General features: G+C 37.0%; 1 protein-coding gene across 4 annotated transcripts in view; it reads left to right on the forward strand.

The window, feature by feature from the left end:
- The window catches only part of CFAP44 (cilia and flagella associated protein 44), a 156557-nt gene that overhangs the window by 119286 nt on the left and 20653 nt on the right, over positions 1-16618 (forward strand). For all 4 annotated transcript variants that reach the window (XM_021070360.1, XM_021070361.1, XM_021070362.1 and 1 more), the window contains 4 exons: positions 989-1166; positions 4151-4651; positions 9740-9943; positions 13146-13341. In XM_021070360.1, the coding sequence (XP_020926019.1) occupies positions 989-1166; positions 4151-4651; positions 9740-9943; positions 13146-13341 (1079 nt within the window). The remainder of the gene's footprint in view (positions 1-988; positions 1167-4150; positions 4652-9739; positions 9944-13145; positions 13342-16618) is intronic.

Raw genomic sequence — 16618 nt, forward strand, 5'->3', positions numbered from 1 at the left:
TTACTTAGTATTTTGCTTGAGTTGATTTAAAAATAGTTGTTCATATAATATAACACTTATATGCATAATCTAAAATCTGATACAGGAGTTCCTGTTGTGATTCAGTGAGTTAAGAATTCAACATAGGCTCCATGAGGGTGTGGGTTCGATTCCTGGCATCACTCAGTGGGTTAATAAAAAAAAGAAAAAAGATAAAAAGAATAAAATCTGATACAAACAAATTTATTTACAAAATAGAAACAGATTCACAGACTTAGAAAAAAAAATTATGGCTACCAAAGGGGAAAAGGGGGAAAGAGGGATTAATCAGGAGACTGAGATTAGCAGATACAAACTTCTATATATAAATAGATAAACAACAGTGTCCTGCTGTATAGCACAGAGAACTATATTCAATATCTTATAATAACCTATAATGGAAAGAATATGAAAAATATATATATCATATATATGTATAATTGAATCACTTTTCTATACACCAGAAACCAGCACAACATTGTAAATCAACTAAAATTAAAAAAATAAAGAGTACAAATAGTCAATAATAATAAAAATAGTCAATTAAAAATAACAAAAATAAAAATCAAAATTCTTAGATCCTACAGACAAAAGCAGAGACTCAGACTCAGAATTATGCTATGTTGTTTTTTTTTTTTCAATTGCCACAACTGAGGCATATGGCAGTTTAAGGTGTAGGGGTCAAATCAGAGCTACAGCTGCAAGTCTGCCCCACAGCCATGGCAGCACCTGATCCAAGCCACATCTGTGATCTATGCTGCAGCTTGTGGCAATGCTGGATCCTTAACACACTGAGCAAGACCGGGGATTAAAGTTGCATCTTCACAGAGACAACACCAGGTCCTTAACTCATGGAGCCACAGTGGGAACTCCTACGCTTTTGCTTCATGATTGAATTGGATTACATACCTGTAGTAGACAAATTAGTTTATTGTTCTATTTATGGCTGGGCTTTCTGCTTTTCTGATAGGTACAAGAGTAAACCTGGTGATGACTATGAAGATCCCAAAGATGTTCAAGCCATCAAAGAGGCCCAGTTGTATATGGGAGACTTTAATTTGAAGACAGCCCCAGACTATAAGATACCTGAACACATGAGAATAAATGCTGCCAAGAAGGAAGAGGAACTAGGACACTTAGACTCCATGGTACTTACCCAGAGCTTTCATGGTGATGGGAGACAACCTGGGCTTTTTTTTTTTTTTTTAATTGAATTCTGCTAAAACAACCCATTTTGCTATCTGGCCCTTAAGGATATATAGTCATAGAAATTTAGAATTGGAAAAGGCCTTCATGATTATCTAGAATACCGCCCCCTTTTACAAATGAGGAAACTGAGTCCCAAGGATAAGAGATTTATCTATGATTATTTATTTAATATGACAGAAATAGCCCTCATATTAATTACTTGGTTTGATAGCAGTTTCATGGGTGAAGGCATTATGTTTTACAGACTTTGAACCTCTGAAATTCAAACACATCCTTGTTGGATATTGTCTTTGGCTGCTTTGGACCACCAAAAACTAAGGAAAAGAGGCCACTGTATTTAGCCTTTGTTTGAAGGACTTTCAAACTTTTGTAGGTGACTCACTACTAAACAATTAATATATTCCTTTTTGGATATATTAATTCTCTCTGCATTCTTCCAAACTGCTTCCAAGCATCCTGATTTCTCACACTTGCTTTCTTACTATAGTTTTCTCTCCCTGTCATAGTAATTCCTTACTTCGAATTGATAAGTGACTTTTCACACTTTGGCGATCAGAAGAAGGCATCTGAGCTACCATATGGAGGAGAAACTTTTATGTGGCCACCTTGCATGGCTGTACAGTTTCCACAATTCAAAGCCTCACATTGGACAGAGGGTCAGTCATACCACAGAGGCGGTATGCTTGAACATTTTATAATTTTCTGGCAAATGGAAGTTAAGTGTCTTGAGCAAGGACTGTCTTTTTCTATTATCAAAGAAGCTGTCCATGCCAACACTACGAAGATTCTGGTATGGCAATTCATAGCCATAAGTAAATTCCCATAGCTCATAACTATACCTTTCTGATCAAATGGCTATTTTGACAATTTACTAGTCACCATCTGGATTGTTTTTCTAGCTGTTTGTCTCAGGCAATTCTTGATTCGTCTGTCATGTTCCATCCATTGTCATAGAGATATGTTCTTTTGACCATAATTTGCCAGTCGTCCAACCTGAAATTTCACAGTCCAGCTAGAGATGATGATGGCCAGGTGTGATGTCTTGAACTGAATTGCATTACACTTAAATCTGTTTTATTAAAATACCTGCATTGGAGTCCCCGCTGTGGTGTAATAGGTTAAAATTCAACTGTGGTGTCACCAGTCACTGTGGAGGCATGGGTTCAATCCTAGGCCCAATATAGTGGGTTTGATCTATGGCCCAGAATGCCACAGCTGCAGCTTGGGTTTGATCTGTGGCCCAGAATGCCACAGATGTGGCCATTAAAACAAACAAACAAACAAAAACTTTGGAGTTCCCACTGTGGCTCAGTGGGTTAAGAACCCAACTATTATCTGTGAGGACGTGGGTTCAAGACCTGGCCTTGCTCAGTGGGTTAAGGATCCAGTGTTGCCGTGAGCTGCGATGTAGGTCTCAGATGTGGCTCAGATTTGGTGTTGCTCTGGCTGTGGTATGGGAGCTGTAGCTCCAATTTGACCTCTAGCCTGAGAACTTCCATGTGCCACTGGTGCAGCCCCTTAAAAAAAAACTGCATCAAATAATTTAGAACACACTATTCTACAAGTCAGAAGGTCAGAGTTCCATTCCAATCTCTACCACTTAATATGTGAACTTTACTAGTCATACAAATCTCCCTAAGCCTCAGTTATATAGTCTGTTAAAAAAAAAAAGTATTAATACCAATGAACAACAATAAGACATGTCTAGGTTACTACTTATGGTTAAGGTAATGGCCAGAGTCAATAAAGAGTCATTCTTATCATGGTTAAATTCAAAATTATTGAAGAGTATCAAGCATTTTAGAAATAGTATATTATATATCTGCCCTGCCTGTGGCCAGTGTTAATGTGTGTGGTATTTGGAAAATGAGAAGAAGAGGCTTGGTGTATAAATAGCGCTTCTCAAAGAGGCAGGTCTTAACAGCCATCAAGTTGGTTTCCATTTGTTCTTCTCAGCTTAATTCTCAACCTTCTAGGTACTTCAGAAGTGGTCCTGGATTCACCTAAGTACTTACTGAATTTTGGGTTTAAACCTTAATGCTTTAGTCTTCTTCTGAAGCACCTAAAACAGCTCTATTTTGTTGTAGTAGATAGTATACAGTAAGTTTTGTAAGACTACTTGAAGATGTGCTCTTTAATATTTTACTTTTCTTAACCTGCATGTGTATGCAAAGTTACTCTTAATAGCCTTTGGGCTAATTGTCTAACTGCACAGAGGAGCAGGGTTACATGCGACTACAGGCTCTGCTAAGGGCAACTGGGAAACAGAGACTGTGAAAAGAGCTGGCAGTGAGGGAGCAGGGAGCTTGTATGATACCTGTGGCTGGAGGCCAGGGCCTAGCTTGGCTTAGATAAGTGGATAAGAAAACAAGGAAGAGTGCAGGAATCTCTTGGAATGACATGACACAGAAATTCTGGATCATGACCCTGTCTGGCCAAGAAGGAATGGGAATAATGCGGCCAAAATAATGCGGATGAAAACAGGCTACACTGTAGTTTGGCCCTAGCTGGGCAACCCTAGGTTTCTAATCCAATGGGATCTGAATCTCCGTCAGAGAAGGATAGCTATTTGTGTGTTCCTGACCAAAGAATGACCTTCCCCTCCCTAGAGCAGGGCTGAGTACAAGGCTCAGGAGGGACTTCCATTAAGAGGTAGGAGGAGAACAGGGGAACTCAGCCCGAACAAGCCAGCTGAGGGACTTCAGAGGTCACATCCAGATTCTCTCCCCACTTGTGGAGAGGCTAAATGGAGAAAAGCCTAAAAGCCAGAGAATATAACTTAGTAGTGAACAAAAATGACCAGATACATTTTTATCTTGAATTTTTGCTAGACCAACCAGTCAGGGGACAGAAGCAAATCCTATTTCCAGCTACTCTTTGTGAGTGGGTTGTCATTTTGCTTCCTTGCTATTCTTTTTATCAGGTTCATTCCAAGAAAATGCACATGAACAAGTGCATCATCTCTCTTCGAGACCTTAAAGTGGCAGTCGTCGAGGAAATACAGTGCCTAGTGCAAGAGCTGAAGAACATCCAGTCAGCTCTGCATGAATCCAAGCACATCCCCATTCCCCAAATCCCTCACATACGCCCGGAAGAAGTTCCAGAAAAGAGATTTCAGTACGATGAAGAAACTCTCCTAGCTTTTAAACAACAGCAGATGAAAAAGCTGTCTGATCACATCCCCCAGGTGGAACAAGCAGCATCTGGGGGCTCAGCTGGAAGATTTCTCAAGCTCTCTTCTGGAAAGGACAGGGATTTGACGACGCGTGATTCATTGTCTAGATCTTCAAGAGCTTCAGCATTCAATTTTGATGTTCCAAAGTTCATGGAATTTGCAAAAGCAGATCCAACTGAAGTGGAGCTAGAGATTATGAAGCGGGATGAGATTAAACACTTGTACATGCAACAGTATTTGATCAACAGGGTAAGAGATGAGACTGTTTATTTAAAGCTGAAAGAGAGGAGAGCAAGGAAGAACCAGATCTAGTTGTTCATTTATTTTTAATTTCTCTACATTAACCTTCTCCCCAAACTCTAACCAGCCCACAGCTCACTGATGGCTTCCTCCCCATCCCTGGTCTTCTGAAAATCCTTGTTCCTGCCCAAAACTTTGGAACTTTAAAATTTTTTCTCTCTGGAAACTAAGAATGAAGGGCAAATCCATGTTAATTGGTATCTAACTGAAGTCATGGCTAAAGGGGAAGTGTTGGAGCAGCTTTCAGATGATAGAGCATAACTAAAGGACCTCTGGTGAAAATGGCGCATCCTCTGCTTTTTACTCCCTGCTCTTCTTTCTCTACGGTGTGATTTGCTCAACTAGTGCAAATGTTCATGGTAATGACTGGCTTCAGAATTGTCCCTGGAGCTGGTTTGGCAAAATTTTTATTAGTAATAAATCAGGACCAGGCTGGGACCAGTTGTATGCAGGAAGTCCTCTGAATGTGTAAGGAAAGGACCTTTCCTGAATGGAAAGCTCCCTCCTGCCAGCCCTACAGAGTCCCCTTCCTCAGTGTCTTTCCAGCCCCACTCTGAAGGCAGCCCGTATGCTTCCCAACATCATTCTTCACCCATTATCTCTGCTTTATCTAGCCCTGTTCTCTCACTCTCCCTCGTTCTCCCCACTCACCACCCTCCTTCTGAGTTTTCTGTCTGTGGTTTTTCCTTTGCTATTTCCTTCTACCTGCAGTGACTTCCTTCCCAAGTTGTTATCATTCAGGACTCATCTCACTTCCAAATCCTCTCCAGAATCTTCTGCCCAAATTACATACTCTTTGTTTTTTCTAAACTCCATCTGCATTTATAATCCATGCCTTATGTTTTGCACTTATTTTTCTTTTTGTATGTGAGTTTTGTGTTACAAATTATACAAATTTTAAATTTAAGTGTAGTGGATGTACAATATAAGGTATAGGTATACATTAAAGTGATTCACATTTTTCAAGGTTATACTCCATTTGTAGTTATTATAAAATATGGGCTCTATTCCTGTGTTGTACAGTATATCCTTACAGCTTATTTTATACTTAATAGTTTTTAATCTCTTAATCTCCTCCCCCATATTGTCCCTCCCCACTTCCTTCTCCCTACTAGTAACCACTAGTTTGTTCTCTATATCTGCGAGTCTATTTTTTGTCATATTCCCCAGCTTGTTTTATTTTTTAGATTCCCTGTATTAGTGCTAACAAATAGTATTTGTCTTTCTTTGGCTGACTTATTTCACAAACCACAATATCCCCCAGGTCCATTTGTGTTGTTGCAAATGGCAAAATTTCATTCCTTTTTATAGCTGAGTAGTATTCCATTGTATATATGTACCACATCTTCTTTATCCATTCATCTGTTGATGGACACTTAGGTTGTTTCCATGTCTTGGTAATTGTAAATACTGCTACAATGAACATGGGGGTACATGTATCTTTTGAAATTAGAATTTTTATTTTTTATTTTTTTGAGGAGTGGAATTGCTGGATCATATGGTAGTTTTATTTATTTATTTATTTATTTATTTATTTATTTATTTATTTTGAGAAATCTCTGTACTGTTTTCCACAGTGGCTACACCAACTTAAATACCCACCAACAGTGTATGAGGGTTCCCTTTTCTCCACATCTTCACCAACATTTGTTATTTGTGTTCTTTTTGTTCATAGCCATTCTGCCAGGTGTGAGGTAATACCTTGAGGTTTTGATTTGTATTTCCCTGATGATTAGCAATGTTGAACATCTTTTCATGTTCCTGTTGGCCATTGGCATTTCCTCTTTAGAAAAATGCCTATTCATCAAGTCATTTGTTTTTTGATGTTGAGTCGTGTGAGCTGTTTAATGTATTTGGATATTAACTCCTTATGGATCATATCACTTGCAAATTTTTCTCTCATTCAATAGATTGTCTTTTCATTTTGTTGATGGTTTCCTTTGACATGCAGAAGCGTTTAAATTTAGTTTCTATTTTTTTATTTTTGCTTTTGTTTCCTTTGCTCTAGGAAACAGATTTTAAAAATATTGCTTTAATTTATGTCAAAGAGAGCTCTGCTTATGTTTTCCTCTAGGAGTTTTATGGTTTTCAGTCTTACATTTAATTTTTAATCCATTTTGAATTTATTTTTATATATGGTGCTAGAGAATGGTCTAATTTCATTCTTGTACATATAGCTGTCCAATTTTCCCAGTATCACTTATTGAAGTGGCTGTCTTTTCTCTATTGTATATTCTTGCTTTCTTTGTTGTAGATTAATAGATCATAAATGTGCGGGTTTATTTCTGGTCTCTAATTCTGTTCCACACCATCTATGTGTCTGTTTTTGTGTCAGTACCATACTGATTACTGTAGCTTTGTAGAATAGTCTAAAGTCAGAGATCTTGATTCCTCCAGCTCTGTTCTTTTTCAAGATTGTTTTGGTATTCAGGGTCTTTTTTGTTTCCATACAAATTTTAAAAAATTGTTTTAGTTTTGTGAAAAATGCTATTGGTATTTTGATAGTGATTGCATTGAATCTATAGATTACCTTGGGTAGTATGGTCACTATAATAACATTGATTCTTCCAGTGCAAGAACATGGTATGTCTTTCCATCTGTTGGTGTCATCTTCAATTTCTTTCATCAATTTCTTATAGTTTTCTGAGTACAGGTCTTTTACCTCCTTAAGTAGGTTTATTTCTAGGTATTTTATTCTTTTTGATACAGTGGTCAATGAAGTTGTTTCCTTAATATCTCTTTCTGATAGTTTGCTGTTAGTATATAGAAATATAGCAGATTTCTGAATATTAATTTTAAATCCTGCAACTTTTCCAAATTCATTTCTGAACTCCAGTAGTTTTCTGGTGGTGTCTTTAGGATTTTCTATGTATGGTAATTGTCATGTAATCTGCAAACAGTGACAGTTTTACTTCTTTCTTTTCAATTTGGATTCCTTTTATTTCTTTTTCTTGTTCGATCTCTGTGATTAGGACTTCCAGTACTATCTTGAACAAAAGTGGCAAGAGTGGTATCTTTGTCATTTCTAAGAATTTGTCCATTTATTACTAGGCTGTCCATTTTGTTGGTATATAGTTGTTAGTAGTAGTCTCCTATATCTTTTGTATTTCTTTGGTGTCAGTTGTAACTTCTTTTTCATTCCTGATTTTATTTGATTTGAGCACTCTCCCTTTTTTCCTTGATGAGTCTGGCTAAAGGTTTATCAGTTTTGTTTAACTTTACAAAGAACCAGCTTTTAGTTTCATTGATCTTTTCTTCTCCTCCTCCTCCTTCTCCATCTTCATCTTCTTCAGTCTCTATTTCATTAGATTATATTGTTCTTTGTGGCATTCCCCTGAAGTGTCTAGGACAATGTCAGCCATAGAGTAGATATTCAGTTAAAATTTTTTTTTCTTAAAATATAGTTGATTTACAATGTTACGCCAATTTTTACTATAAAATTTTGATTGAATTTTTACTATTTTATAAATTTAAGAAATGTTCATTGGACATGCTATGCCTAAGGACAGGGCTTATTAGGTAATAGGAATGCAATAATGCTCAAGTCAGACATGTTCTCTATCCTTATAAAATTTATAGGCTATGAGGGGTGGTGAGAATAAAATGAGTGTAACCCTTACAAACTTGGACATCTCTGTGGTACAGCTTCAGAATGGTGTTGCACTGAAAAAAAACATAGTCCTGCCTCCAAAGAAATTTAAAAATAATTCCGATTTGTTGAAATAAGCATTGAAGGGGAGCCCACTTAGTCTCTAGTCATACATAGTTAAAAGTTTAGGAGTTCCCATCGTGGCGCAGTGGTTAACGAATCCGACTAGGAACCATGAGGTTGCGGGTTCGGTCCTTGCCCTTGCTCAGTGGGTTGATGATCCAGCATTGCCACGAGCTGTGGTGTAGGTTGCAGATGTGCTCGGATCCCACGTTGCTGTGGCTCTGGCTTAGGCCGGCGGCTATAGCTCTGATTGGACCCCTAGCCTGGGAACCTCATATGCCGCGGGAGCGGCCCAAGAAACAGCAAAAAGACAAAAACAAAACAAAAGTTTAGTTTTTTCTTCTTGGTTTGTTAGTTTTTTTGTCAGTTTTGGGGTTTTTTTTTTTTTAGCTCTCTGAAATTCTCCAGCAGTTTCCTGCCCCAAACCCACAGATATCTTCCTCTTTCTCAGCCCCACGCTGAGCCCTCACTCATGACAGGCACTTGATATTGAGGTTCCCCCTCATATACAGCCTAATGAAAAGTATGGAAGAGTTTGTGTTCCTGTTGTACTCATTTCCTTGGGATAATCCACCTTTGGGCGCTTTAGCTTGATCTCTTCATCCCCTTTGGGATGGGGTGAGGGAGAAGTTGTATCAAAATCAAAGCAAAACAGAATTTAAAGTCATTTGGAATGACAGTAGAATAAAGTCTAGACCAAGACTTGAGATATTTAGGTTCTTATCCTAGCTCTGAAACAAATTAGTTTTGATCTCAGTAATCACTTTTAGGCTCAGTTTCTTCATCTGTAAACAAACTAAGAAGATTGAACAAGTTTCTTGTAATTCCATGATTATACTGATCTATTTAAAAATACTTACTGTTCTGTTTAAAAGATTTAAAATTTTTCCAAATAAGAAGGTGAGGAAAAAATTTCTTTTTAGTGCTTACTGCATGAAGGACAATGGAGAGATACTGTGGGGATAGAGTGGAGACAGATATAAATACTACCCACAAAGAGCTGATAGTTTCTGATTTAAACCAGCAAGAAGAACATTCTTGATCAATGATTTAATAATTACTGGTAAAGAAATAGCTGGAAGAAATGCAGTTACAGAATTCCTACCACTTAAATTTATATATATTTAGTACCACTGATGAACTGATTTATGTGACTTCATATATGCAGATGTACCCACCCACCCTTATAATTCTCCATCCATAATCAGGGCATAATAGCATAATAAAATGTTTGACCCAGTGAAATTAGTATTTTTGGATAGTTTTTAAAATGCATGTACCTGTTTTTAACTTCTAACATGTCTTCAAATCTTTTTCCACCTCAGATCAAAGAACTGATTGTCACTTTTGATGCAGAACTCCGTCTCCTGAGACATCAGAAACTGAAACTAGATACTCAGATGAAGTTATCCGACCTGCACCATGTCACATTATTTCAAGAAATGCTTCTCCTGAAGAATTTTGAAAAACAAGAGAACATACTTCAAGAACGTGTTAATTCATTAGACAAAGAGGAACAGGACATGCAGGTATGAGTGGGAAGGGGAATGCTAGCTGGCTACAGTCTTAGTTATGGAGGGAACTTGATCCTTCTTTTTTTCTTCTCAACTTCATTTACCCCCTCATTCTAGTCCACATCTCCTTCTTGTCTTCTCTTCCTCCTCCTTTTCCCAGTTATTCCTGCTTGTTCTCTGTTTTTGGGATCCTTGGCCAGGGGGAAGTGAATCACATTTTTTAGTGAATTTGTTCTGATATTTTGTAACAAGGAGGATAAATTTTTCAAAATTGACCCTTAGGTTTAGTTTACCTATAGATTTCAAAATTAAAAGACTATATTTTTGTTAGCAACCATTGTGTGAAGTTGAATTTTATTATATATAATCCTTATGAATAAACATACTTGGAAAAGAAGTTGGTGAATTTCTTAAGTATCATATCTAGTTTCAGAGTAATAAATAATTGAGTAGCACAGGAAATTAAGCTTCTTTATTTGTTATATATATGTGTGTGTATATATGTGTGTGTATATATATGTGTGCATATATATTTAATATATATTAAATTTAATATGCATATATTTAATATATTAATGTATACATTAATACATTAAATTTAATGTATATTAAATTTAATGTATATGTTTAATATATTAAATTTAATGTGTATATTAAATTTAATGTGCATATATTAATCTATATATTAAATTTAGAGACTATCTTTTTGTCTTAAGGGAAGAGGATTCTATTAAATAGATAATACATACTCATTAGTGACATTAGTTTTTAGGTACGTCAGCTCCACTAAGAGCTAACGTGCCTTTTTGGTTTAGTTATATTAATATTAAAAAAATCTTTTTTGAGACTACACATGGGAAAATATTAGCTGATCTCCACATATCAGAAAAAAATTTAATTTAGTTTCTTGAGGAAGTTAAACATAAAAAAATCAAACTTATCTGATTCTGAACTTAATTGATTTTTACAAAAGAATTATAAAATTTTAACCAAATACATGGCTTTACAAACATCAGAAATGTAAACTTCTATTAAGAAGCTTGTAAAAAATGTTTGTAGACTGTAACCTTACATTGTAATGTACGTTGTTCTCTGAACCTAGTTTATCAGAAAAATTTTTTGTATTTTTTCAAATTACAGTTGATTTGCAATGTTGTACCAATTTCTTCTGTACAGCAAAGTGACCCAAGCATACATATATATGCATTCTTTTTCTCATACTATCTTCCATCATGTTCTTTTTTTTTTCATTTTTTTTATTACTCAAATGAATTTATCACATCTGTAGTTGTATAATGATCATAACAATCTGATTTCACAGGATTTCCATCCCACAGCCCAAGCACATCCCCCCACCCCCCAAACTGTCTCCTCCGGAGACCATAAGTTTTTCAATGTCTGTGAGTCAGCATCTGTTCTGCAAAGAAGTTCAGTCTGTCCTTTTTTCAGATTCCACATGTCAGTGAAAGCATTTGATGTTGGTGTCTCATTGTATGACTGACTTCACTTAGCATGATAGTTTCTAGGTCCATCCATGTTGCTAAAAATGCTGGTATTTCGTTCTTTTTGATGGCTGAGTAATATTCCACTGTGTATTTGTACCACATCTTCTGGATCCACTCATCTGTCAATGGACATTTAGGTTGTTTCCATGTCTTGGCTATTGTAAATAGTGCTGCAATGAATATTGGAATACATGTGTCTTTGCGAGTCATGGTTTTCTCTGGATAGATGCCCAAGAGTGGGATTGCTGGATCAAATGGTAGTTCTATGTTTAGTTTTCTGAGGAATCTCCATACTGTTTTCCACAGTGGTTGCACCAATTTACAATCCCACCAACAGTGTAATAGGGTATCTTTTTCTCCACACCCTCTCCAGCCCTTATTGTTTGTAGACTTTTGGATGATGGCCATTCTGGCTTGTGTAAGGTGGTACCTCAGAGTGGTTTTGATTTGCATTTCTCTAATAAGAGTGATGCTGAACATCTTTTCATGTGTTTCTCGGCCATCTGTATGTCTTTTTTGGAGAACTGTCTGTTTAGATCTTCCACCCATTTTTTGGTGGGATTGTTTGTTTTTTTGGTATGGAGCTGCAGAAGTTGTTTATAAATTTTGGAGATGAATCCCTTGTCAGTTGATTCATTTGCAAAGATTTTCTCCCATTCTGTGGGTTGTCTTTTTGTGTTGTTTAGGGTTTTCTTTTCTGTGCAGAAACTTTGAAGTTTGATTAGGTCCCATTTGTTTATTTTTCTTTTTATTGTCAATACACTGATAGGTGGATCTGAGAAGATGTTGCTGTTGTTTATGTGAGAGAGTAGGAGTAAACCAACCTAAAGAAACAAAAGACCTGTACTCTGAAAACTACAAGCCACTGATGAAAGAAATCAAAGATGACACAAATAGATGGAAAGATATACCATGCTCATAGATTGGAAGAGTTAATATTATCAAAATGACTATACTACCCAAGGCAATCTACAGATTCAATGCAATCCCTATCAAATTACCAAGGACATTTTTCACAGAACTTGAACAAAATATTTTAAAGTTTGTTTGGAAGTACAAAAGACCCAGAATAGCCAAAGACATCCTGAAAAAGAAAAATGGAGCTGGAGGAATCAGGCTCCCGGACTTCAGACTATACTACAAAGCAACAGTCATCAAAACTGCATGGTACTGGCACAAAGACAGACATATAGATCAGTGGAACAGGATAGAAAGCCCAGAATTAAACCCATGCACTTACAGCCAACTAATCTATGACAAAGGAAGCAAGACTATACAATGGAGAAAGGACAGCTTGTTCAATAAGTGGTGCTGGGAAAACTGGACAGCCACATGGAAAAGAATGAAATTAGAACACTCCCTAACACCATACACAAAAATAAACTCCAAATGGATTAAAGACCTAGATATAAGACCAGACACTATCAAACTCCTAGAGGAAAACATAGGCCAAACACTCTCTCACATAAACATCTTCCATCATGTTCTATCCCAGAAGACTGGATATAGGTCCCCATGCTAAAGAGTAGGAACTCATTGCTTATCCATTCTAAATGTAATAGTTTAGAACTCCCCATCCCCCCCAAACTCCCCATCCATCCCACTCCCTCTCCTCTCCCCCTTGGCAACCAAAAGTCTCTTCTCTATTGCTGTGAGTCTGTTTCTGTTAGTAATATTTTATTTATTATTTGTTATTATTGTTGTTCATTTAGTGGAAAATAAATGAAACACTTAAAGAGATGGAAGAGAAGAAGAATGAAGTCGCCAAACTCCAGGACCAAGAAAAAGCACTCTATGCTGGTTTCCAAGCAGCTCTTGGAGAAAACAACAAATTTGCTAACTTCCTCATGAAGGTACTAAAGAAGAGGATTAAGAGGGTGAAGAAAAAGGAGGTTGAAGGAAATGCTGGTTTGTATTTCTTTCTTATATATGATCCTGTTTTCTCTCATTAGCATAAAGTAGAGAAGTAACCAAGGGACATATTACATACCTGTTTTTCACTCCATCGTAAACAATGTAGAGGCACTCTGGAGTTAAAGAGGAGAGGATATAACCTTTAGGTCTCTGGAGAGAGAGAGAGGGCAAGAAAGAAAGTCTGGTAGGAGATAGCATAGGGTAGTTTCATTTAACAAGCATATCTTTTCATCTGTTTATTTGCCACTTGTATATCTTTGGTAAATTGTCTTCTCAAGTTTTTTTGCCCACATTTCAATAGGATTGTTTACTTCTGTACTATTGAGTTTTGAGAGTTCTTTACATGTTATACATACTAGTCCTTTGTCTGGTATGTGATTGGCAGATATTTTCTCCTGGTTCTGCAGCTTGTTCTTTCATTTCCTTAACAGAATCACTTTCAGAGCAATAGTTTTGAATTTTGTCAATGTCCAAATTGTCAGTTTTTCCTTTTTTTGGATCTTGTTTTCTTGTCAAGTCTAAGAATTCTTTGCCTAGCCCTAGGTCCCAAAGATTTTCTCCTTTTTTTTTTTTTTCTAAAAGTTTTATAGTTTTACATTTTACGTTTAAGTCCATGATCCATTTGGAGTTAAATTTTGTATAAGGTGTGGGACTTAAGTCAAAAAATTTTTTTTTCTCCTGGAAATGTTAAGTGAGTATGAAAACTGTGTTCATTCTTTGTAACCATGTCTCCTGTATTGCTGTTTTTCTCCATACTTATGTAGAAAAGAAATTCCCAGTAGATGCATAAATCATATGCATCCTTAGAAATGTACATATAATGCTTAAAAATAAAATCATTCTAAATTTAAAAAAAAAAAATTGTCATAGCACCATTTGTTGAAAAGACTATCTTTCTTCTATTGAATTGCTTTTGATCTTTGTCAAAAATCACTTGGGCCTATCTGTATGGATCTATTTCTGGGTTTTCTCCTCTTGTATTTATCTTCGTGCCTATCTCTCCACCAATACTACTGTCTCGATGATAGGAGCTATTGAGTTCTGAAATTGGGAAGACTCATTCCTCCCACTTTATTCTTTTTTTTAAAATTCTTCTATCTATTCTAGTTCCTTTATATCTCCATATTTTAGAATTTTTTCTATCTCCAAATGATCTTTTTGGAATTTTGGTAGCAGTGTGTTTAAGCCTCTTTATCAATCTGGGGAGAATTAGCATCTTTAATATGCTAAGTCTTCCAAGCATAAACCCAGTATGTATTTATTTAAAGCTTTGATTTGTCAACAGCATTGTGTAGTTTTCAATATACATGTCATGTTCATGTTTTGTTAGATTTACACCAAGTATTTTTTTTTTTGTGAGTGCTTCTAAAAGGTATTTTATTTTTAATTCTGGTGTCCGCATATTCATACTAGTTCTATAGAGAAGATACAATTTGCTTTTTAGATGTTTATCTTATATTTTATAACCTCACTTATTAGTTCTAGGAATCTTTGATAGATTCTTTGGGAATTTCTATCTGTAAAAAGTGGTGTTCTAGCTCCCCACAGAGTTTCTACTGACAATTGGGAAAGGCCTAGGCCCCTCTGGGCAACAGTTAAATTTCTGACTGTCCACCAGTGATCTTCTGACACCAGGTCTGCAGCAAGGAGGAAGAGAGCCTTGTTACTGCCATCCGAGAGTGGAAGGCCAGGATACCTGTGTGCTCTCCACAGACATCTTGGTGGAGAGCACACAGGACTGGTTCACGATCAACAGGAGTAAATGTCCTGGTTCCTTACTTGGCCTTTTCTGACACCATCCTAGTGGGAACATGGGTGCCTCACTGCAGTGAGGCCAGGGTGGATGTCTAGTCTCCCACTTGGCCTTTGCTGATGTGGGTGTGAATGGGACCAGAGGTTTTTTTCCTGTTCTTCCCCCCCCCCCAAAGTGTTCTGCCTTGCTAGGCTGCCTCTTTTCTGATTTTTTGGTGAGAGAGCGCAGGTTCTAGCCGGCCCTTTCTCTGTCTGCACCTGCTGGTGTTTCAGGTTGCTGACATAGTCTGCTCCCCCTCTGAGAGAGACGGCACAAAAAGAAGCCCCAAGAAACCTACCACAGTTTTGTTTCTCAGGGTCTCAGGTGCACAGAGGGTCTGTTTCTTCTTTCCACTTCTCAGTCTTCTTGTGTTTGCTTTACATATGATGACCAGGGGTGTTCAGTGGGAGGGATAGGAAAAAGCAGATCTACTACATCTTCCTGAAGGCAGAAGTCTATGTAAGAACTTTAAGGCTTAATTTTTAACTTTGATGATTTATTTCCTAAGGTGGTACAGATCACTTCATTTTGAGACACATCTTAAATTTAAGAAATCTTCTAGAGAGTATGAGGTCCACTTCTTATCTCTAATTTGACAGTCCATAATAGAAATTTGCAGTTGGTAATCTAGTTCCTAGATTGGATTAAGGTGTTGTAATAGAAAATGTACAGAGTTGAGTAGGGGAGATCTACAATTCCTTACCCAAACTCTTGGGAGAAAACATATTTTAATATTCAAAAATGTTTAGGAGTTCTCTGGCTCAGTGGGGATCCAGCATTGTTACTGCAGCGGCTTGGGTTGCTGCTGTGGTATGCTTTTGATCCCTGGCCTCAGAACCTCTGCATGCCATGGGTGTAGCCAAAAAAAATTTTTTTTAATTTACGTTTTATAAAAGATAACATATGTGTCATTGTTTTGTTTTGGGTTTTTTTTTGTTTGTTTGTTTTTTCTGCTCCACAAGCATGTGGAAGTTCCCAGGCCAGGGATGAAATCTGCACCATAACAGCGACCCAGCTGCAGCAGTGACAATATTGGATCCTTAACCCACTGTGCCACAGAACGCCTGTGTGTCATTGTTAAAGAGAAAAATTATTCATGACCCTTGTTAAAAAATGATAAAGCAGACTTTATTCTGGGGAGCAATAAAATGGGGTTTTGTGGTAGGGGAGAGAAATCAGTTTAACTCTGACTACAACATGACAAGTGGAGATTTATAGCCAAGGAACAAAATGGGAGTTAGTTGATAGAAAATTACTAAGCAGTAGGGTAATTCTTTGCTAAACTGACCTAAAAAGATTTTTGCTGACAGCAGGCCAGAGGGATAAGCTATTGAGGGTGGGGAATAAGGAATTTGATCAGGTATCTAGGGTGGGGAATTTTACTAAACTGGCTCAGCAGGATTCTTCCTAAAACTGGACTAAATGGGCCCTGGACAGAGCTCAAGGTCAAGGACTAGTCAGAGGAGTGAGAAGACTCAA

The sequence above is a fragment of the Sus scrofa genome, chromosome 13, assembly GCF_000003025.6.
Source record: "Sus scrofa isolate TJ Tabasco breed Duroc chromosome 13, Sscrofa11.1, whole genome shotgun sequence".
Classification (NCBI taxonomy): Eukaryota; Metazoa; Chordata; class Mammalia; order Artiodactyla; family Suidae; genus Sus; species Sus scrofa.